Here is a 21,556-nt window from a genome sequence, read left to right as displayed (position 1 = left end):
AGAAACAAATGGATTACTTTGAACCCTTCATGATAAGGGATTGGCAATCCCTGCAAAGACTTCTTGATTTTGCTGGTGATGGTATTTTCTTTTTATATATTTCTGTCTTTGAGTTGCAGAAATAGTTACTGATCCAGTCAAGGTTTCTCCACCTTTATGCTTCAGGACATGGCCCAGATGAACCCCAACTAATTTCAACAGCCTGGATTGCTTGTACTGTAAGTACTTCTATCTATTTTTCATTGGATTTTTAGCTTACTACAGACTTTGCAAGGCTCACTGACAAACTGGCCACAGATCAGGTTCAGCTTCCACTGACTTTGTCTTGTTTCTTTGAAGAGGGTGTGATTCCCTATTTCATGTTACTCTTTTTCTGAGAAAACATTGATTTAGTTCTGCTTTGGACAACCACTCTGAATTTTATGTAGAAATATTTAACTCAGTCCCTATACACTAAAAATATTCAAAATAACATGTCACAGCAGATTTTCATATGTCTGGGCTGAAGAAAGCAAGGAAAAGTAACATTGAAGGCTACAGTGTCTTCCTCATTTTGGAACTAGCACAATAATGGGCACCAGCAAATCAAAAGGAAGAAAAAAGTGGTTGTGTGGTCTTGGATCAAGGATGTCCACTAAAATATACTGGACAGTATGAATGAAAATGTATGCTTCTTGAGGAAGCAATGAAGTGTTGGAAATTGTAATGGCTAGATTACAGAGGTTTAAACCAAGGAGATGGAATAATGGCTGGCGGGATCAAACTTGTGATGCTTTAGAACATGCTTCTGAACATGGCATGGAAGTTACAGAACTGGTGAAGGGAAAGGATGAACAGGGAGCTGATTAGTCTGGAAGAAAGAAGAAGATAGCAATGTAGGTCGTAAACTACCAAAGCAGCAGGGCTGGAGAAGTAAAGCTGATAGAGATTCATGAAGAGGTTAAAAGATGCCTTTTTGAGCCTTATTTTTGAATGAGAGCAGTAACAACCTTAATTACACATCCCATCAAGCAGTGAAAGCCATTTTCCATTTTGATGATCCTTTTTCTCCCGTTTTGTTATTAAGAGATGCCACTGGGTGCCTTTTGAGAGACCCTAGCAGGGCTTTGGAACACATATCATAGGCATGGTGCTATTCTCTTCCAGTCTGCTGTGAACAGGCTCTCTGTAAAAGCTGAAATAAGCTGACTTTTCACGAAGTCAGTTGTCCTGTAAGGACATTCCTCTGTCTTTAGACAAAATCTTTAGCATTGTCTGCTCTCATTTGTGTCCGGTCATTTGTTTAGTGTCCGGTACTATGTCATTATGGGACAGGTTAATAGCTCAACAGAACAGAAAAATGTGAAATTCCATCCTGTAAGTTGTACACTTGCAACTCTGCATGCTGAGGTACCTGCTTTTCCTGCTTAGCAGTACCACGATGCACAATTCTAACACAAGAAATCTTCTTACAGATTGCAAAGGGAAAAGACCAGGGCATTTTAAATTTTTGTGTTGTAGCTGAATACATAGAAACCAGAGAGAGTCATTTTCAAAGAGGAACTGAACCAAGACTGCCAAATCATTCCACAAGCAATACCAAGGACTTACTGCTTACTGTATGGTAACAATGACTCTAGCAAGTAAGTTTGAACTCGTGGCCTCAGCGGAAGAAAAAAAAAAAAATTCTCTCTCTTTCTGGCTACTTAGAACTTTTCTGATCCAGATCTCTTTTAACTTCAGTAACTCTTTTGCCTATGGAAAGTTAACTAGCAAAAAAGTACTTTTTCTGTTTTTCTTCTTAGTAAGCTTTTCAGTGATAGTTTAAGCTATTTTATTTGCATAGCAAAGGAATAGGAGGACACGCCTGATCAGTTACCACATTTCACCTCAAGCCAGTGCCACTCTATCATTCTTGCTTACAGTCCTCTGGTCATAGCTCCAAAGTCTCTGATAACACTCAGAAAAAGAGCTGTGAGGAAGAAAGAACTTTGGGACAGGCTGCACAAAAAGACAAGGAAGAGCTAGTGGAGCGAAGAATGAAGCTTGGCAAAGGAGACTAGAAACTGGGAGTCAGCAGGGATCAGGAGACAAGCAGGCAGGCAGAGACCAGAGGGAAGAGCTAGGACTTGACATCCAAAGAGCAGTGACAGGAGAGGTAGATTGGGACTAGCTATTTAATGGTGCTGGGACTCTAATAAGAGACCTGAAGACCAGAGATTAGATGTCTGCATGAAGAGATTGGGAGTGGGAGAAATAAGCCAAAGTGAAGAAGAAGCAGAACACTGGCAGTCTGCCTGCTCACAGTGCTGTATTTAAATGATCAATGTCTCAGAGATACCTGCCCCACTACTACAGGTTTTTGTAGTTAACTTTTTCTGAAGGAATCCTAAGCTAGGTGTCTTCCAAAACTTGACATTTTATATTTTAAGTCATTGTTTGGAAAGATTCTTGCAGAAATATGCTAAAAGAAGAGTGAAATACATATTATTTATCCTTATGTATCAGAATGCTTTGTCCACCTGACCAAGAAAAATGCCTCTTCTATCTGGCAACGACAACAAGGAAAAAATTAAAACAAGATATGGACTGGATACTTCTAGAAAATCAGAAGGGGGATTAAAATTGAGCCTTACACTGTAACGTAGGTTCACACATATGAGCTTCAGCATAGAAAGATCTTTGCTAAATCAGTTAGATGCAAAGCAAAAGTTATAAAATTGCATGTCACCAAGCATTCTTCTAGGATATGCAATCACAGATGTCTCTGTTCATCCATCTATGTCCTATTGCTTTTATATTCCCCTACCATCAGTAGTCAAAGGGGTCTGCTCAGAAAAAAAAAAAAAGATCCTCAAGCAATAAATGAAGTAAATGCCTCTGAGAAAGAATCTGTATGTTCTCTTCAGCTCTGTCACTTAAAAGGGACAACTTTAAGGAGAGGTTTGGAGATTTGGTTCTCAAATTCAATTTAAAAAGTTCTTACCTTGGTAGGAACAGCCAGAGGCAGGGGAAGAAACAAAAGGGGTACAAACACTATGATCAGGTATTTCCTGAAGGCTAGGGTCATCTGCAAGAAGCCAGCCATGGTGCTGGAGCTAGCCCAGTGCTGAAAGGCCTGAGTTCTGCTGCTGGAGACTATATAAACACTCGGGAATATTAACCATTGACCTCAGGGGGTTGGGTGTTGTTTTTGGAACTGTAATCGGAGAAAGAAGAGAACAAAGAAGGGAGGGGACAGCAAAAGAGTGTCAGACCAGGAACTTTCTTAAGACAATCTTCCTGATAACGGGTAAATCCAGGAGAGAATTAACTCCTTGTGGACCAAGTAGGTTTATTAAAAGCATCCTGAGATGACCTATGCTTTTTTAAAAGAATATTAATATTTTGGTCTTTAATAATGCCTTCTTTGCATGGGTACTGTTATTCCCCCTATAAAAAAAGAGAAACTGCTCCCTCCATAGTAGGTTGAAAATTGTTTTAAAAATATGCAGAGTACTGAAAAACACATCTGCATCTGTAATACTCAAAATATAGAGATTAGAAACATCTACACAAAACGTTACATAAACATCATTGTATTCGCTGAGAAATTCTTTGGGTAGCAAAATCCACTAGAGCAGAGCTCCTGTCACCAGATGCCACATCAAGTCCCCATGCAGAAAGGGACTTACAGTCCTTGCCACCTGAGAGCAGGGGCACCTGTCTCTGTGTGGTCCAAGGATGACCCTCATGATGATTCCATTTTCTTCTACTCAAAGAGCAACAGGAGCAATGTTAAGGTCTGGTCAGAACTCAGTTCCTCCCACAGGGCAGCCCAGTATGTTATAAGAAAGGTTTAGGGTGAAAGAGGGAACCTAGTAACTCTTTCTGATGTAGTCTGTTGTATCTCAGTGGACTGGGAAAGACTTGGCTATAGTGCTACTTTGCAGACATTGGGATTTTTTTTTTTCCACCTTTCTGATCTTGCAGGTTTATAGGCACAGCTTTTGTAGCTTGCAGGGTGTAGCGGGGCGGGGGCGGGGAGGGGGTGGGGGAAATAGTGCTACTGGGAAATTACCAGCAATTCTTGTCCTGGTTGCAAGAAACTTCTGAAATACAAGCAGTGAATTACTTGGTTCTGTAAATATGCAGGAACGGAACTAAACTTTTTAATTCCAAAGGGAGTGTCTTGCTAATGTCACTTTGATGTTCTTATTTGGTAGATCATGGAAGCGCATACTTCAGATAATGATGATAACATTTCCATTTTATTGGTATAAATTGTCTCAGCTCTGTTTATAGCTTACTCAAGCAGAGAGAGAGAAAGAGAAGCACAGACATTAGGTCATCTGATGTCAGCTCCACAAAGAGCTTCTGCTGTTTCTCTCTCTTGTCCCTTTTCTGCCGGGGCTTGTTTTCTTTCAATAATGTGCTTATGATTGAAAAACAGCGGGGTTTCAGTTGCCAGAGCTGCAAACTCACAGCTCTTTTGCAAGCTTGACTTAGGCATATTGCTTACAAGAAACAGCATCATGGTACATAACTGCCAATCTGAGCTTCAGCATTTCACCCTTGGTACAAAAAGAAGGAGAAAGAGCTTTCAAATGAATTCTATTCCCCCACATTTTTGCATCCGCTTAATGTTGAATTAGTGTCTGAAAAGGTGCAGTGACAAAATCAGCCAACGGCAAAGTAATTTTTCTACTTCCTACTCGTATGTCCTAAGGTTGCAATGAAAATCTGAAAGGAAACCTTGTTTTCACATCTCTGTAACACAGAGGTTGGCCTCCAGCTGCAGCCTTGCCTATGGGGTGCAAGTAACAATGCAGAAGGGTCTCGGCTAAGGAATCGTGCCTGTTCTTTAGAAGCAGCATGTCCACAGCGATTGTTTCCACTGCCACAAGAGTCCTGTTACTTTCAAAGATGCTATAAATGAGCTCTGTAAGTGTGTTACTGCAAAGTGAACAGTTTACGCCTGCGGGGGGGGGGGGTGGATTTGTCAGAGCTTCACCTGCAGCCCCTTAACACTCCCTCAGTGATGTCAAAGGAGGGATGCCAATTTACGTTCATCTGGAGCTACTCCAGTTTGTGTACCTGGGTTAATCTAAAACTCTGAATTGTGTTCTTTGAATTTAAAGAACGACTCGGTCTTTGCTTACTGATCTGCACTTCGAGGCGGACCAAACCTAACAGGAAACCTAACAGCACAGCCAAACCCTCTGGCGTGTTCCAGTTATTTTCCTCCTTTAGAAAAAGAAGCATTTTCACGCGCGCTGCTCACTAACAGACGCGACGGCGCATCGCTTCGCTACCCCATTTCCCAGATCCTCCTGCAACTCAAACCCGGAGCCCGTCCCTTTCCTCCTTTCGCAGGAAGAAAAAACCACAACCGGACAACCCTCCTCCCCTCTCTTCCTTTTCCCCTTCCCTTCCCCGCTTCCCTGCTGCCGGTTCCCCGGGGCGGAGCACGGCGGGGGCAGCCTGGCCCGGGCGGGGCACGCCGCTCCTCCGCCCCCCCCCCCCCCGACTCCCTCTCCGCCGCCGCCGCCATGGCCGCTCCGCCGGTACCGGAGCAGCAGCTCCCGCCGCCCCGCCGCCGCTGCCCGCCGCTGCCGGCCGCCGAGCCTCTCCTCTTCTTGGCCACCCTGTCCCTCGGCCTGCAGGGTCCCCTGGCCACCCAGTACCTCTGGGACAGGCTGGGGGCCGAGCGGGGTTACAGCGGTCCCAACGGCAGCAGCCCCGCCGGCTGCGGGAACGGCAGCGCCCACGACGATCCCCTGCGGCAGGTGGGAGAACGGGGAGGGGGCTGGGGTTTGGGGGGGTGCTGATGACTCCCGGGGTGGTGGTGGGGTGCTGCTGGTCCCGGGGCCTACAGGTGCCTGTTTTTGCTTTGCAGGAGGTGGAAGCGCTGGTCTCCCACTGGAACCTCTGTATCAACCTGGGAGGTTTCTTCGTTGGTCTCTTCTCCGTGACTCTCTTCGGACCGTGGAGCGACAGCGTAGGCCGCCGGCCGGCACTCATCCTGCCGGCAGTGGGTATGGCCGTGCAAGCGGCCATCTATCTTCTCGTCATGTACCGGCAGCTGCACGTTGCCTACTTTCTCCTTGGACGCGTTTTGAGCGGCCTCATGGGAGACTACAACCTGATCCTGGCCAGCTGCTTCGCCTACGCGGCCGACACCAGCGACAGACAGGCGCGCACGTTTCGCGTCGCCATCCTCGAGGCGTGCCTCGGCATCGCGGGCATGCTGGCCAGCATCGGCGGCGGCCAGTGGCGCAAGGCTCAGGGGTACATCAACCCCTTTTGGCTCGTGCTTGCTACTAGTCTTGCTGCCGCTCTCTACGCTGCTTTCTGTCTTCAGGAATCGGTGAAGCAGCAGAAACCAGCCAAGCTGTTCACGCTCAGCCATTACAAGGCTGTCTACAGGCTGTACGTGGCCCCAGAACGCTTGAGCTCCAGGAGGAAGCTTGCCCTTTACTCCCTGGCTTTCTTTCTTCTTGTCACTGTACATTTTGGATCCAGGGACCTCTTTGTTTTGTATGAGCTTGGGTCCCCTCTCTGCTGGTCTGCTGACCTCATTGGGTACGGCTCAGCCGCCAGTTACCTGGCTTACCTGAGCAGCCTGGGAGGGCTGCGGCTGCTGCAGCTCTGCCTTCAAGACACCTGGGTGGCAGAGATAGGATTGATCTCCAACATTTCTGGACTGGTTGTGATTTCGCTTGCTGCTACAACACCACTGATGTTTACAGGTGATGCTGAATTCTTAAATCCCCCTGTCTCAGGCTCTTAGCTTAAGAGATGCCAGTAGATGTAGGAGGGCAGTGTGCTTCTGGGAGTTCAAGCACGTGGAGGAAGTTCTGCCTCCGTTTCAGCCCCGTGTACCAAGAAAACTGTGGCTTGCTAACAGCAAAGGTGGCCAAACACTAAAGTTGAAAGTGCAACTGTATAGTTCTGAGAATATCAGGTTTCCCAGAAGCTGTATTACACTGCAGACACAGACTAAAGTGCATTATGAGATGCAGGAGGGTGAATTCGGTGTAAATATAGCAGGGAGAAACTGCTTCGAGCTACAGATTTCTGGGATTGACTTTGGAGACTTTATTTTTCAACTGAGCTTCCCTAATATGCTGTATCTTGCTCACAGGTTACGGGATTCTGTTCCTTTCCATGGCAGCCACTCCAGTCATCAGAGCCAAGCTCTCCAAGCTGGTCAGTGAGATGGAACAGGGTAAGGAGTTGGCCAGTACACTTAAGCTAGGTTCTGAAACACTGTCGTCTTGGAACATTGAAACCAAACTGCTTTGGGAGGTTAGGACTTCCCTGGCTCGTTTGAACTCCTGTGCCCATGCACTCATCCTCAGGCCCAGGGTAACATTTTATTTTTTCAGAATACTTGTCAGTCATCCATTTAGACTTGCTATATCTTCAAGATGAGGACAAGAGAAGAAAAGCAGGATGAAAAGTATTACATTCAAGCTCAGGAATAGTTCATTCATCCATCTGATCGTTTCCAAAACTTTGACAAGGAGTAAGAGTTAAAATGGATTATATTACGAGCAGAAAATAGTGATTTCCCTGACGGTGACTTTTTTTCTGTAGATCAGTAACAGTAGGAAGAAACCCAGTGTTGTTAGAGGGTTGTATCATTGACCATGGTGAAAGATCATGGATAACCCATAGGAGGAGCATATTTGCCTTTCTGCCAGTAATTTGTTTGGAGAGCTTGCACTTGCTGTTAAACACTGCATAGGAATGCCTCTGTGGGCAGACAGAGGGGAGGAGGGAATCGAGGTGGGAAAGGTCGAAAGGTGACTGCACAATTCGTGTTTCTTGTATTAGAATGAAGGTGGCACACACTTGATAACAGATTTATGATGCTAAATCTATAAAGCGAAGTCTTCTACTGTACTTAATGTTTAACAAGCGATAAGATGTGCTTGGCAGTAAACAGATCTATATAGCCCTGTCTAAAGCATTTACAATCCAGCTGATATGTAATATCCCTAGCCAGCTCCGGTGATACAAATTCTGGGGGTCAATGAGGTGGTCCTGGCTACAGAGAAGCTGAGTTTCACAGGTTTGGCCTGTGAGGCCAGGAGAGTGTGCCTGATCTCTGCTCGCAGCTTTTGCTTACCACACTTGATAACCAGCCACCAGTTTTCTGATGGGAAGTGCAAACCCTTAGAAAGATTCACAGAATCCCACTGAAGGTGATGTGTTAAAGACGTTTGCAGGCAGGGCTGTCTCACCATTAACCTCTTATATATCTTTTCCAGGTGCTCTCTTTGCTTCTGTTGCCTGTGTGGAAGGGCTGTGTTCACTTGTGGCTACAGGAGTGTTCAACTCTCTCTACCCTGCCAGCTTGCACTTCATGAGGGGATTCCCATTTCTCTTCGGGGCTATAATTCTTCTTATTCCAGCAGCTATTATTGGGTAATTTACTTCAAATTTCTAAACTTTGCCATAGGATGTGTGAGGTGTAATATGAAAAATACTATTTACTCTGCTTAGGATAGAAGCTTACACTTTTTAAGGCGTATTTTCAGTTATGCTTATGAGAGGGTGTTTAGTGCCCAGTAAGCAGAGGTGCAGGTCCATTTCTTCTGGCATCTGAATCCTAGTGATAAACCTGCAGCCCAAGTAACGTAGCTGCTGACATTCAAAGTGCTTCAAAGTCTCACTCCACCCTCAGAGGGGAATCCAAAATCTGGAGTTGAAGATCCTCCTTTATGCGAGAGACGGAGCTCTTTAGCAGTCTCTCTTCCTGTTTCTCTAGTAGTTAAAGCAGAAGTTGTGTCATGATAGAAAACAAATCCCCTGGTAAGTCTTGGGAGAGAGAATGTGTTGGGGTTTGCAGAAGTGCAACAGCTCTTGGCAGGGTCATTTTGTTCTGTTCCTTTGAAACTTTAAAAGTCACTTCATTCAGTGACATCCTAGTGTGCCTTCGTAGGCTCTAACTGTTCTTTCTTTCTTAGGTGGATGGAAATCTGGGACTCAAACCGGGACTACAGTCACTTCTCAGATGCTTCCCTGTCCCCTACAGATGACTGAGCAGCAACTTAGCAACAAGGAATTGGCCAGCTCAGCAGTGTCCATCTGAAGACTCTTTATCCTTCCCTTGAAGGACAGATCAGTGTGCGAAGGACACCCTGCTTGTCCTTACTAATTTTTAAATGCCAAATAGTTGGAAATCGTGGCTCTGACTACCAGCAGTAACTTGATTTGCAGTTGCGAATGCCTCCTCGCCGTTGCGTTGGCTCATCTGTCAGAGAAAACCCAAGGGACCGAAAAGCCAATCAAGAGTGAAAGCTGTTGTTGGCCATTTGCAAGGCCGCTAGTGTTTTGGGGTTTGGTGGGGAGGGAAGGTTCTACAGCATGCTTTGAGTGATGAGAGAGGACTGAATTCTGGTTTAATTAGCAAACATATTCCCCTCTGAGTACTACAGTGTGCAGCAAATGAGCTGTTGGCTGTGGGTGAGGCCCAGACCAAAGCCTGCAGAGCGAGACTGAAGCAGAGGTACCCAACACTGTGCTACTGAGGAGAAAGATCTGCGCTCCGAATCCGTGTGTTGTCAATAAAAGTCATACAAATGTCACGTGTCAGACTAGGCTCCTGCAGAAATACTTATGATGAGCTGTAGTTTTACCACAGGAGTGCTGTTGCTGTCCTTACTGACTAAACTAGCTTTAGCTTTGCAAGTTAGACGTGTCCGAGGGAGAGAATCTAATGCATGAAGTGCTTGTAGTGAGGAGTGCCAGTGGGACGTCCTGCCTGTCTGTCTGCAGCTCAGCCCAGGATTTCAAAGGTACTTTTGAGAAGTAATAGCTCGTGTGGGAATACGTAGGTGCCTTAATTGACAGTTGCCCAAACTGATGAAGTTAATGCTAAAATTGGCAAAATTGGGCCTCCCTAACTGAAGACCCTTACATTATAAATTTGAGGCCCCAACTGTGATATGTGTGCCCTAGTGTCATGTGAAATTACTGCTATGCTTATGGCAGAGCCAGAAGCAGTCCTTCCTCATCAATACACAGCGCTGTTGGGATGAGCTGGTGAGGGGACAGGACTAGTGTCTTTGGAGATAAAATTATGCCCCAAAATTTTGTGTCGGTGATCTCACTTCTGCTGCCCTTTTCAGGATATGTTGGTGCCAGCAAGCAAACCCCGTGTTCATGATACTCGTAATTGTTCTTTTCAGAGCATTAACTGTATTGCCTCAATCCTATTTTCTTCAAACTGCCATAAACCAGCAGTTCTGTGTACACTGCATTGCACAGACTGTTCAGATGCATGCAATAATGTCCTTAACTCTGAAATTGCTTAGCAAACACGTTACTTTCAGAACGTATAAAACCACCGTTCCCTTTTACGGACCATAAAAAGATAGCTTTTCTTGTACAGCTGTCATTTGTCCTTATCTTGTTCTGTGCTTCTCTCCGTTATTTTCATGTTTCTTCCTTTATTGAAGACTCTGCAGTAAAGAAGCAGCAGCGGGAGGTTATCTGCCCTGTGGAGAATGAGCGTGTGAGAGTCCTGAGTCAGGAAAAAATGCAGGTTTGGGACTTGCAAGCAGCCAAAGCTTGCTTTTCCTGAACACCGGAGTAAAGCTTGTGGGAGTGCCTACTCTGTAACCTGTCCTTCAGTACGCAGTAGATGTGAAATGCTTATATACAGCTTTGTTCCCTGTTCATTAGGAGTTTGTGATAGAAGCAGGAGAACTGGGGAGTAGAGAAGCAGGAGGTGGAGAAGTAAGGAGGCTTTAAGAACTTGGTGTTATGCCACTTGATCCGTGTAGTTACGCCAGTGGACATAGGCAGGAGTTACATGTCTGATTGAGGAACTAAGCCCAGAATTAGCCTCCCTGAGGAACAGGGCATGCCGTGAGTGTTGCATTAGATGTTTGTAGCTGAACTGATTGTGAAGTAAGTCTTCTCTACCAACAGACTCCATGGACACCAATGCTAGCGACTGCTCAATGTCGTGCAGTGAAGTGAAACTTGTGTACTGGCTCTGCCTTCCTGTTTGTGTCAGTGTGCTTGCAAAGGAGAAATTCAATAGGAACTATTATGCTCTATTAAAAAAATTAAAATAACGTTTTTCTAGGCTGTCCTCCAAGAACTACAACTGTGAAGTAAATACATGATCCATGCATTGTGAGTGTGGATGGCAGGCAGAGAGTCCCTGGGGGTGCAGTGAGCTACATCAGTCCATGCAAAGATGAGCATGAAGCGTGGGTCCCCACAGAGAATGGTGCTTGGAGAATGTCAGTTCTGCTGCCCCTTCAGAGGATGAGAAAGCATGACAGCAAGAGAGAGCAAGTGTGAGAAGGCTGCAGGGAGAGAAGTATGTAACACAAACAGAAAAGAGGTGGGGATTTAGAGTATAAACCGGATTTATTAATAACGTCTGATAGAACAACTTTCAACACTTTCTGACATGACATAGCAAAGGAATAAGGAAGGGTGAGAACAGAAGGATTCATTTCCTTGAGACGGCTCCAACTGGAAGGGCTGGATATGGGGTGTTTTGTCAAGAGCAGGGCGAGTTCATTAAGGTTAAGATTACTGAATGATGGGGAAACAGGAGGAGTCACAGTCTGGGCAGCTGGAGCATGAGGTGGGATCTCATTGCAGGTGAGACACCTGAGCTGTAGAGAACAAGTAAATCTCTGCATTGAATGGTGGGTGAGGAGGTTAATTGCTAGAGAGCTCCTGGGAAACAAGATACAATAATCTTGCTGTGTGTTATTGTAGGGAGGAAAATCCTCAGGGCTGTTTGTGTGGGACTCCTTCAGTGGCCACGGAGGCCTTGACATTCAAGCAGTTACTCAAGACTTTTCCCTGAAGCAGCTCACAAGTGGCTTTTATCCTTTGGCAGATTCACCTTTGGGCTCACCTGCTGGCTTCCTTGTATTTAATCTGGAGATTAGATAGATTCTATTTATGAAGAATGCTGGGCAGATATAGCTATTAACCTTTCACTGGAGAGCAAAGATGCCATTAACTGTGAGCTGATAAGAACTATCCATAAAGCTGTGATTAAGCACCTGAATTTAACTTTTTTTTTTTTCCCCTCAAATGTTCAAGGATCTAAGCCGAAAGGAAATGTGTTTGTGTTCCTGCTGATTAAGGCAAGCAGCAAGGCTTCGGGGAGAGCCAGGAGAAGGACAAGGTAGCTGAGACTCCTCATTACCTCCTGAAAGAGTTGAGTTATCTTGAGCAGGAACAGACAGAAGAGCTTGCTTCTTCTGCAGGGTGGTGCATCAGCCTGGTCTCCAGACCGTCAGAACAGCCTGGTGTTCCCTGGGCACGGCTTGCTCTTCCTCCTGTGTGTGCTCTGAACAAGGAGGTCTTTTTGCATTATTCACTTTGCTCTACATCAGAAAAGACAAACTCAGGTAGGAGCTGCAATTTCTGGTCCTAATTGCAAAATGGCATGTTGTTGAGAGCCTGCTCACCCTCCAAGCAGGTATGAGAAGCAGGACAAGGCCGGGAGGGCAGAATTCAGGGGACATGTGTCAGGGTGCCTGTGGTTCCTCACCTGCAGCGTTAGCAGCAGGTGCTGCCAGTCCTGCTCTCAGCCACTGCTCACACCTCGCAGCTTCCACCTGCCCTTTGCATTGACTTTGCTCTTTCCTGATATTTCAAGGTGAGTAGCTGCAAAAAGACCTGGTGGGTGTTGAGAAGAGGTTGGTAGAAAGAAACAAATGCTACTTGGTATTGCATCCAGCAGAGAGTAGGGATAACCCTGAGCCTGAGGTGCTTAGCCAGGGCTGTCAGGGGTTAGTGGTAGTCAGCAAAGAGATAATGCCAGCTCCTGTTTGAAGGAACAGACCATGGGAGATCTGTGGAGCACCAACAACAGGATAAAATGCAGCCAGTGTATAATAACTCCACAAGTACAGTACAGCAATTGGCATCTTCTGTATCTGCATGGATATGTTTTCCAGAGTCACAGTCCGGCATCCTGTGCCCTATAGGTATAGCCCTGATAAAGTGGTAAAGCTAAGACATCAGATGGAGGGAAGGGGGTTGTTTTAAAAGCACTTTTTGCAAAGACCCTGCGGAAACTTCACGTGATCTAAATTCAAACTTCCATCACCAGATTTAAGAGCACAGAGTGGTTTTGCAGCATTAGGAGGTGAAAGGCTCTCAAGGAGGAAGTGAGCTCATGTGATAAAGGGACATTACTGGGAAAGAGAAAGCTTCTGCTGAGCAGTTTAGAAGGCCTCTGTGTGTTATCTTTCCCAAACACGAGGATTTTGTTAGGGCTTAGCTTTTATTTGCCCTTTCCTGCTCTCAGCTTCTGACTGCAACGGTATTCCCACAGCACACAGCAGAGGCCGTACGATGCTTATGGACCTTTCCCTCTCAACTGGTCTTCCCTCTTGTGTGTCCTCTTGCGATGTACCCCTCAGCGATTCCCCAGTTTTCGGTCCTTGGAAGATCCCTCCTCTTCGGACGTGTTTCTGGGGGAAGCTGCAGCCGTTTGCAGGGGTCTGGACAGTGTTGGTCTTCCTCGGACCCCCTGTGTTGCAGGAGTCGTAGCCTGCATGTCCTGCCACCCCAAGGGAGGATGTGGAAGACAACATCCCAGAGTTGTCATCGATCCCAGAGTCCACCCTGGCTTGGCTCACCAGGCACCGTGTAAGTGAGTCCTGGCATTTTAGCTCCAGGGGTTTGCATTTGGAGGGTGAAGGGGGGGCTAACGAGACACAGGCCTTGTCTCAAGCCAGGGTACTAAGATGGGGAAAAATCTAAAGGGAGGAATTTGGCCCCACACAAAAAGGGGTCACCTGGGAAGTCTCTGGAGGGGATGAGGCAGCTGTGCTTGAGTTCTAGGTCTGCCCCAGGGAGGGCAAGCAGTCCAGGCCGTTCTCCGACCCAGCTGAGGAGTCCCGGGAGGAACGGCCATGGAGAAAACGGATGATTTTGTCGATTGTGGCCTCCTGGTACTCGTGGGACCACCTGTGTTCGAGGGGAAAATTTGATTTAATTTTTCCGTTGTGCGAGGTGCCACGAGATAGCTCAGTTCATTTGAGCCAGGAGCCAGAGGTGCCCTTCCTCCACCCCAGCTCTCTAGGAGCACCCTTTTTCCCTGCGGAAAATGGAGGAATGCCGGATGCTGAGGGAAAGCCCCTTCCCCTGTGCCCTGCCAGGCTGGAGGGCTACGAGCAGGCTGGGATGCCAGCCCAGGGCACTGTTGCATGAAGGGGGAGTAGGAGGGCAAGAGGAGCCCAGGTGAGCTGCGAAACCTGCGAAACCTGCCAGCATCGCTCCTGCCGGGAGGGTTGGGGCAGGAGGATGGGCGTCCTCCCATCGGGAGCTCTGTTACCCAGCGGAGCCCCAAGCACAAAACCAGCAGCAGGGTTATGGTGGGGACCTTTGCTCCCTTCGTGCTCTGGAGTACCTGAAGTGACTCAGCTCCCCTTTGGCCTGTTCTGCCTCCCTCATCTGTTTCTCCCAATTTCCTTGTGCTCTTTGCTACTGCTTATGCAAGCCGTTCTCTCCAGGTGTCAAGGAACCCCTTGACAGAGGTTCCTTTTACTTACTTGATACCATTAAATTTCAGGACAGCCCTCATGTCCTTGGGAAGTGTTTCGGGGTCCGGCCACTCAAAATGGTCTGTAACAGGTACAATGTTTTTTCCAGAGTTCAGGGCTGTCACAATCTCCTGCAAGAACATGCAGGTGCTCAGGGTTTGGCCCATGTCAGCCTGTCGCCAGCCCCTTCCTGCTCCAACATCCACCAAGCTCCCACCCGGTGGCATCTCCTACCTTGTGCACCCAGTCCTTGCACTCGGGGTCTCCCATGCATTTATCCAGCGCGTTTGGCGAGAGGACCAGCACAAAATTGCGGGCGCTCATGACGCTCTGGACCAGCTTGTCCTCAAACTTCCCTGCCTCTAGCTTCTCCACGTCGATGAAGACACTGAAGCCGTGCAGCTGCAGGTGGACCTTCAGCAGGCTGGTGGCAAGAGGGGACAGCACCATGAAGAGAGCTACTACCAGCGCCTGGCTTTCACGTGCTCTCCCACCATGTTGGCCAAGACATGGTGAGATGGAGGAGCAGCAAACAAGCTCCCACAGAGAACAGCACGGTCCTTGAGATGCCAGCTGCCAGCCCAGCCTGCTTGCAGGTGTCCGGGCCCACGCGGAAAACATAGGGAGCTGGACATTAACTCCCTGCTGTGATCCCCTACAGCCCTATGAGTACAGCGTGAGAAAAGGGTAAGTCAGTGTCAAAGAGGGACAGGATGGCAGTGACAGGACTGGAATTAGCCTGTCCACCGCGCAGCTTATGGCACGTGCTGTTCCCATTTGCACTGCAGCTTTTGGCAGCCTCTCCCTCCTTCCAGCTGCAGGCTGCAGCTCTCCTGGCTCCATGGTCTTCCCACAACCGATCACCAGCCTTCGCTCTGGGCTTCAGCCCAGCACCATAATGTTGCCTGCAGGACTCACCTGGCCAGCTGCGACCCAGTGCTCCTCCGGTAGCTGATAAATACATCGGTCCCATCGGACGCCGTTTGCAGTGTTATAGGGGAGTGAAGCATTTCTAGGCAGAGCAAACAGCAACCAAAAGTTAAAAATACCCAATGGCTTGTCTCAAGCCCTCAATATTCACCCCCACCCGCCTGATCTGGCACAGAGAGCAGCAGCGGGACCCGCACCCCGTGCAGCAGTGAGGATGCGGACGCGGTGGAAACCCATGTTGATGTGGCAGTCCTCCTGCAGCTGCTGCTCTGTCACCCGGTGCAAGAAGTTGCGGTTGATGCCACATGTCAGCAGATTGTACGTGTACTGACGAAACTTGGGGTCGATGCTGCCCAGCCAGTCGGCCAGGTTGCTGCGGTCACAGGTGGAATAATTTGCGAAAGTCTTCAGCTCTATCAACTCCCGGAAAAACCTGGCATAGAAACAAATGAAAGCATGGAGCAGGGAGGAGAGGCTGCTGGACAAGGCAGGACCTAGAGACGTTTGGTACCACATCTTTTATCTGCACAGGAGAGAGTGCAGCTACATGCTGCGGTGAAGAATGAGCTAAAGGAATAGGAAAAGAGAACAGCTGCATGACTGTGGGAATGTTGGTCCTCAGGACATGGAGGTATGAGGAGCTCAGCTGAGGGAGGAGAAGCTCGAGTAAGTTCCCATCTTTGTGGGTAACTTGCAGGATATCACCTCCCCTGTGCCATAGGTGGTCTCTCCCCATCCCATACCTTTCCCGTGCATTGGCCCCACTGCAGGAATCCCTCTGGGACTGCATACTGCACTGGAAAAGCCCTGGCATTTTGAGGATCTCTGTTCCAGCCTCCACCAGCGCCAGGTCTTGCATTTTGAGGATCTCTGTTCCTGTCTTTGCAAGAAGGGAAAGGCCCAGACCTTTCCCCTGGCTCTGCCACCATAGTGATGACCATGAGAGAGGTCAGCGTGCGCCAGTGGTGGTCCTACCTCTTCCGAGTGATGCTGGAGTCCATCCCCAAATCCTCCTGCAGCTCCTCCTCCGTCAGCCTCAGGAGAATGTCCCCATCCACCTGGTGGTCCTGCCAAGAGAAATCCAGGCTGGAAAGGTCCCAGGAAAAGCTGTTGGGTGAGATGCCTACACCTCTGCTGCAGGATGGGGCAAAAGGGCCCATCCAGGTGTCCCTCCCCCAGCACGCAGCCCTACCAGGAAGCTCTGGCAGTATTTGTTGAATCCGATCTGCTGCAGCCACGTCTGCACCTCACAGGGCTTCCAGTTGGGAACTGTGGGCAAGATGCGCCGAGGAACCTCCTCCCCTATCATGCGCAGCACCTTTTTGGCCAGGGAGGAGGTGGTGCTGCTGGTGGAGTAGCACACTACCCTCTTCAGGCTCTGGGTAGCCCCAATCTCACTGAAAATCTGGGGACACAAAGGGAGGAGACATCACTTTGCTTTCCCTCCTCCTCCCCGCAACCTGTGCCGGGCGAGCCGAGGACCAGGGTACTTGGTGAGCTCATAGGGGAACAAAAGACACCAAGGTGCAGTTGTAGCAACCCTTCCCTGTTGCATCTCCTTCCTTCAGGCCAACCTACCCTTTACCTTTGTTTTCTTCTGCCTGGTTTTGATGGCAGCCTCCGTGCAGAGGTAGAAGGCAGCGATGCACTGTGCTTCCAGCCGCGAGCTGTCCAACAAGGGTACCAGCCGTTGCAGGTCGTCCGCCGTCCTTCCCTGGCTGTTGTCACTGCTGCCCAACATCTCACAGGCGAACTGCTCCGGATCCAGCGAGGCGATGAACGGCTCCACCAGCGCCAGCGTCCCCGAGCGCTCCACCTCCTTCTCGATTTCTTTGTTGGTGGCCAGCACTGTGATGGCCAGGCACGCGTGCAAGCGGATTAGGTCATCGTCCCTTGAGAATACCAGTGGGAAAAGCCACTCCGCCGTCCTCTTCTCGATCATCAGGCGCTGGTTGGCCTGCCCTCCGTACATGGCACAGTTGGCCAAGGCCATGGCGCAGTGCCGCAGCACGATGGGGTCCGTCCAGCGGCACCAGTAGAGGATAGCATCCAGGCCTCCATCAGAGATGAGCTGGAAACAGGTCTCCTCAGTGTGTTTGAACATGTGCTCCAGGATACCGGAGACGCTCTGCGCCAGCTGGGGAACATCTCGCTCCTTGGCTAAGTTCAGAATCACTCCCAGACCGATCCGAGCGATCCGATCCCTGCAGGAAGGAGAGGCACAGGCAGGTGAGGAGCAGACGGCCGTGCAGGGAGTGAGAACAGGGACTGGTGTGTGAACTCCCCCGTGCTTTGGTGGTGTTTGCCCCATGACAGCCAGATGTTTCCCTGTGGGACATGGCAGCCAGATATGCTGCCAGGCTGCAATGCATCGAGATGCGACAGGCTGGTGTTGGAAGAACCTGTTTGGGTCTGATGGAAGAGCTTGTGATGGCACAGGACATGGGGTGCATAGCCCAGGACCACCACACCAGAGACTCTTGTGCTCCAGGTAAGATATATGTAGCAATTAACAGTGCAGGGTAGGCTAATGCCAGGCTAGAAATAGATCTGCTTAGTCAGCTTTGTGGGGTGCGTGCGAGCTGCTTCGTGTTCGGGGGTGAAAACTTGTTTGTCCCTAACTGGTGCTGTCCTCCGGCTGCTCTCCAGATTGGTGCCAAGCCCCGGACAGGGGTTTCACATCTGGTTGAGCAACCACGCAGAACTGGCCACGGGGGCGTGCGAGAGACAGGGATCTGCCTGTCCTGGGATGGCAGCATGGAGGCAGCTTGGAGGAAAGCCGTTTATTTCCTCAATCCTGTGCTCTCCTAGAAGAGGACAGCAAGTCTGGGGGCGGGTGGCCGAAGGCCACCAGCTGCTGCTCGGCCATGGCTGGCCTTGGGAGCCCTGTGCTGCGAGGATGGTGTTAAAATGGCACCTGAATGGGGCTGTGCCCTAAAAGCATAGAGTGAGGAAAGGGGAAATGATGGGCCTTTGGCTGACATCCCATGAGCTTGCCTGGGGCGAGGGGGCAGCTCCATCCTGGCCTTAGAAATGACCTGTCTGGTGCTGGGATGGAGCTGCTCGGTTCACAAGGCACAAGCACGGGTGCAGATGCTCCATGTCCTGCTGCTCCTGAGGGCAGCGGTGTGTTTGACCCCCAGTGATGGTGGGGGTGAAGACACGCCAGCCTCTCTGCGCTGGCAGGCGGGAAGAGCATTTCTGGGAAGTCTGATGGCCCACATGGCTTGCGCTGACCTTGGGGTGGGTTTGGCAGCAAATGCTGTGGAGAGCTCTGGAAAAAATACCCTCAGCCTGGGACTGGCTCCAAGCCCAGACTCGGCCACGGAGCTGGATGACACAGCCCTGCCAGGTCCCCGACTCCCTGCAGCCATGGGATGGAGCCAGGACTGGTCCAGCTCCCAGCTAAGCACCGCTGCTGCTGCACACGGATGCTGGGAGAGGTCTCTAAGCCAGAGGCCTGGACCCAGGGGGGACCCTACACCTCCCTGCCATCGCTCGGAGGTTGATGGTGGGTCAGGCTGCAGGGAGCGAGGGGCTGGGGGCCCACGGCTGCTCCAAGACCCTGACCCATGAACTGTTCCTGGAGCAGAGATGGCACCTCCAGCAGCTGCTTTCTCTTGCCAGGAAGCTAAGTGCTGAATTCAGACCGTGCCAGGGATGTTTCCTGGGATTAATTCCACTCTAATGGACTTTCCTGATTTAGCTGTTGCTTCTTTTTACCTGCCAGTGCATGCAGTGAGGTCCAGGCTTCAAGTCCACAACCTCACAGCAAAACACATCGCCCATGAAGCTGGAGCAAGACGGTAAACTTCCTCCACAAGCACCCCAAGCCCTGGCTGGGGCCGGCTGGGCTTGGGCGAACCAAGGGAGAGCGGAGCTGGCAGAGCCTTGTGTTTGCCTGTGGGGTCTCAGGAGAGAAAGGCCTGATCCTGACCCAGCTTGTGGCAGGTATATGGCTCCTCTCTGGGACCAGCACACTGCAGGTGGTGCTGTCGGGACATGCCGAACCAGACACGGGGCAGAGCGGAGAGTTCAACTCTCAGGGGACCTTGCGGGAGTGCGTTCCTGGTGTCTGAAGGGCGAGCTGCGTGCGGGTGCTGCATCAGCACTGCTGTGCGTTTAGATGTGTTGGGTGCCACATGCGCACATGCACCCTCATACACGCGCTGGTTTATACCCACACATGCACACCCACGCTCCCACCCTGCCTGTGCCGATGCTTCGGCAGAGCCAGCCCAACGCCTCTCACCTGTCCTGGGGAGCAGCACACGCATCTCCAGCCTCTGAGCTAGGGGCCATGGGCTGGGGGGGGCTCCGAGGGCTGCTGACCAGCCGGCCCGCTCCTTACGGCCTCACTCCTGCCCTGGTCAGCAGCAGAAAGTCTCTGGGAACCGGCTTTGTCCTCCTCCTTCTGCGGTTATGGCTAAGGGGGAGTCGTGTCTCGTCCTTGGGGTCTGATGCTCTGGGCCAGCCAAACCGACCCAGCTCAGCCACGAAAGGTGTCTTATCTGGGTGGCCCCAGGCTGCGGGTGGCTCATGAGGACACCCCGATCCTCACCAGCATCGCTGAGCTGGGGCTGGTCCTTCTCCTTCCAGCCGTGGAGGCTGATGCCATTGCCTGGGCGTGACCAGCAAGTCAGGGACCCCGCAGTGCAAGTGTTCAGTGGGGGGGGGACGTGGCGTGGAGCCGAGGGGGTTCGGTGCATCGGGAGCACCCGGAGCATGGATATTTGGGGGGTGTGGGTGGGATGGGTGGAGGAAATCCTTGCTGTGTTCGGGGAGACAGGCGAGCCTGCGGAGGGGAGGGCTGTGCCTGGCTGGGGTGTGGGGGGGACTCTTTGCAGACTCACCTGTTTTCAGCCACCAGGATCTGCTCCAGGAGTTTTCCTGCCTGGCACTTGGTCTCCAGCTCCGCCGTGTACAGCAGGTTCAGCAGCAGGTCCAGGCCCCCCTCCAGGCGGATCACGTCGCACAGCACCTTGGCCACATCCCTCCCCAGCGTGGGCATCCCCCAGGCTTCCTCCACCAGCTGGAAGACCTCGGCGATGGCCCTCCTCAGCTCCGCAGGGCCGGCCGCCTGCTTGGCGCAGGCGATGGCCCGGTGCAGGGCGGGCAGAATGCGGTCCAGGGCTGCCCGCACATCCGTATTCACCCCGGGGGAAACCTCCCGGTGCTCCCTGGAGCTGCCCCCGCCTGCCCAGCTGCCCGCCTGGCTCACGCACTCGGGCACCGCCAGCCTCTCCGCAGTCGACATGGCAAAGAACCGACACAGTTTATAGAGGGAGACGAGCAGGGTGAGCACCATCGGCATCTCCTAGCGCAGCATCCTCGGTCACCCGCTCGCCGGGAACACCCAGCCAAGGCCACCACGCTCCTTGGCGAGACCCGAGGTGGCCGGAGGGGAGGTGCAGGAGAGGGGACGGAGCTGGCCCAGGGTCCAGCCGCAGGGCTGGGCTGCTGGCTCCCTCTCCCCTCCTTACCCTGCTGGGATGCAAAGCTGGAAGCTGTGGCAAAAGCCGCCTTCCCAGAGCCAGGCTCAGCATCTCAGGTCCTCAGGGGCTGATGTCACCCTGCGCAGGCGCCGCCTCTCCAAGGAGGGGCTCATGTCTGGGCAGCAGCATCCCCCTCCTCGCTGCAGATGCTCTGGCATCCCCCTGGACCCCTCCTGCCACAGCCCTCTGCTTGCCCAGCCTGAGCTGGGGCTCGTCCTGCTGTCCCCATGGCCCGTGTCCCCTCCTTGCCCGAGCTGCCGCGGAGTCTGTGGTCACCTCCACAGCAGGCAGGGACCCCCACGCTGCTTTTGCAGCAGGTCTCCCCAGGACCCTCTGTGATGGGTGGTGGCCATGGCTGTGGTCAGGGGGAGGTTGTGGCCATCCTGGCACTGCATTTTGAACCCTTTTGGTATCAGTGCAGGGGGGTAAAAGGCTCCCTTTGTGTGAGAGAAATTCAGGGCAGCTCTTCTGGGTGGGCTCAGGATTTGCATGATAAAAGAAAGAGCAGAGGCAGCCTGGGCCCCTTTTATTTTCTTCTTTTCCAGGCCAGACGTGCTCAGGGCAGAAATGCTTTGGACGCTTCGTCTGTGTTGGGAGGAGCAGCTTAAATCCTTGGCTCCAAAACCA

The 21,556-nt window shown here is 50.8% G+C and overlaps 2 protein-coding genes across 2 annotated transcripts; one reads left to right on the top strand and one right to left on the bottom strand.

Moving 5' to 3' along the window:
• The first annotated feature begins 5,416 nt into the window (after positions 1-5,416).
• On the top strand, positions 5,417-11,549 carry SLC46A1 (solute carrier family 46 member 1). The gene is made up of 5 exons (XM_075032694.1): positions 5,417-5,747; positions 5,858-6,710; positions 7,106-7,189; positions 8,238-8,394; positions 8,937-11,549. The coding sequence occupies exons 1-5, from the start codon at positions 5,511-5,513 to the stop codon at positions 9,010-9,012; spliced, it is 1,407 nt and encodes a 468-aa protein (XP_074888795.1). The 5' UTR covers positions 5,417-5,510; the 3' UTR covers positions 9,013-11,549.
• Positions 11,550-13,589: 2,040 nt separating this feature from the next.
• Positions 13,590-20,748, bottom strand: SARM1 (sterile alpha and TIR motif containing 1). The gene is made up of 9 exons (XM_075032691.1): positions 20,288-20,748; positions 17,020-17,638; positions 16,627-16,839; positions 16,410-16,501; positions 15,632-15,867; positions 15,423-15,516; positions 14,739-14,928; positions 14,514-14,635; positions 13,590-13,929 (listed from the first exon to the last, which is right to left on the bottom strand). Exons 1-9 carry the CDS (start codon positions 20,746-20,748, stop codon positions 13,800-13,802), a joined length of 2,157 nt encoding a protein of 718 aa, XP_074888792.1. The 3' UTR covers positions 13,590-13,799.
• Between the last annotated feature and the right edge of the window lie 808 nt (positions 20,749-21,556).

Source organism: Buteo buteo, chromosome 7 (assembly GCF_964188355.1).
Source record: "Buteo buteo chromosome 7, bButBut1.hap1.1, whole genome shotgun sequence".
Taxonomy (NCBI): Eukaryota; Metazoa; Chordata; class Aves; order Accipitriformes; family Accipitridae; genus Buteo; species Buteo buteo.
This window is presented reverse-complemented; position numbering and strand designations above follow the sequence as displayed.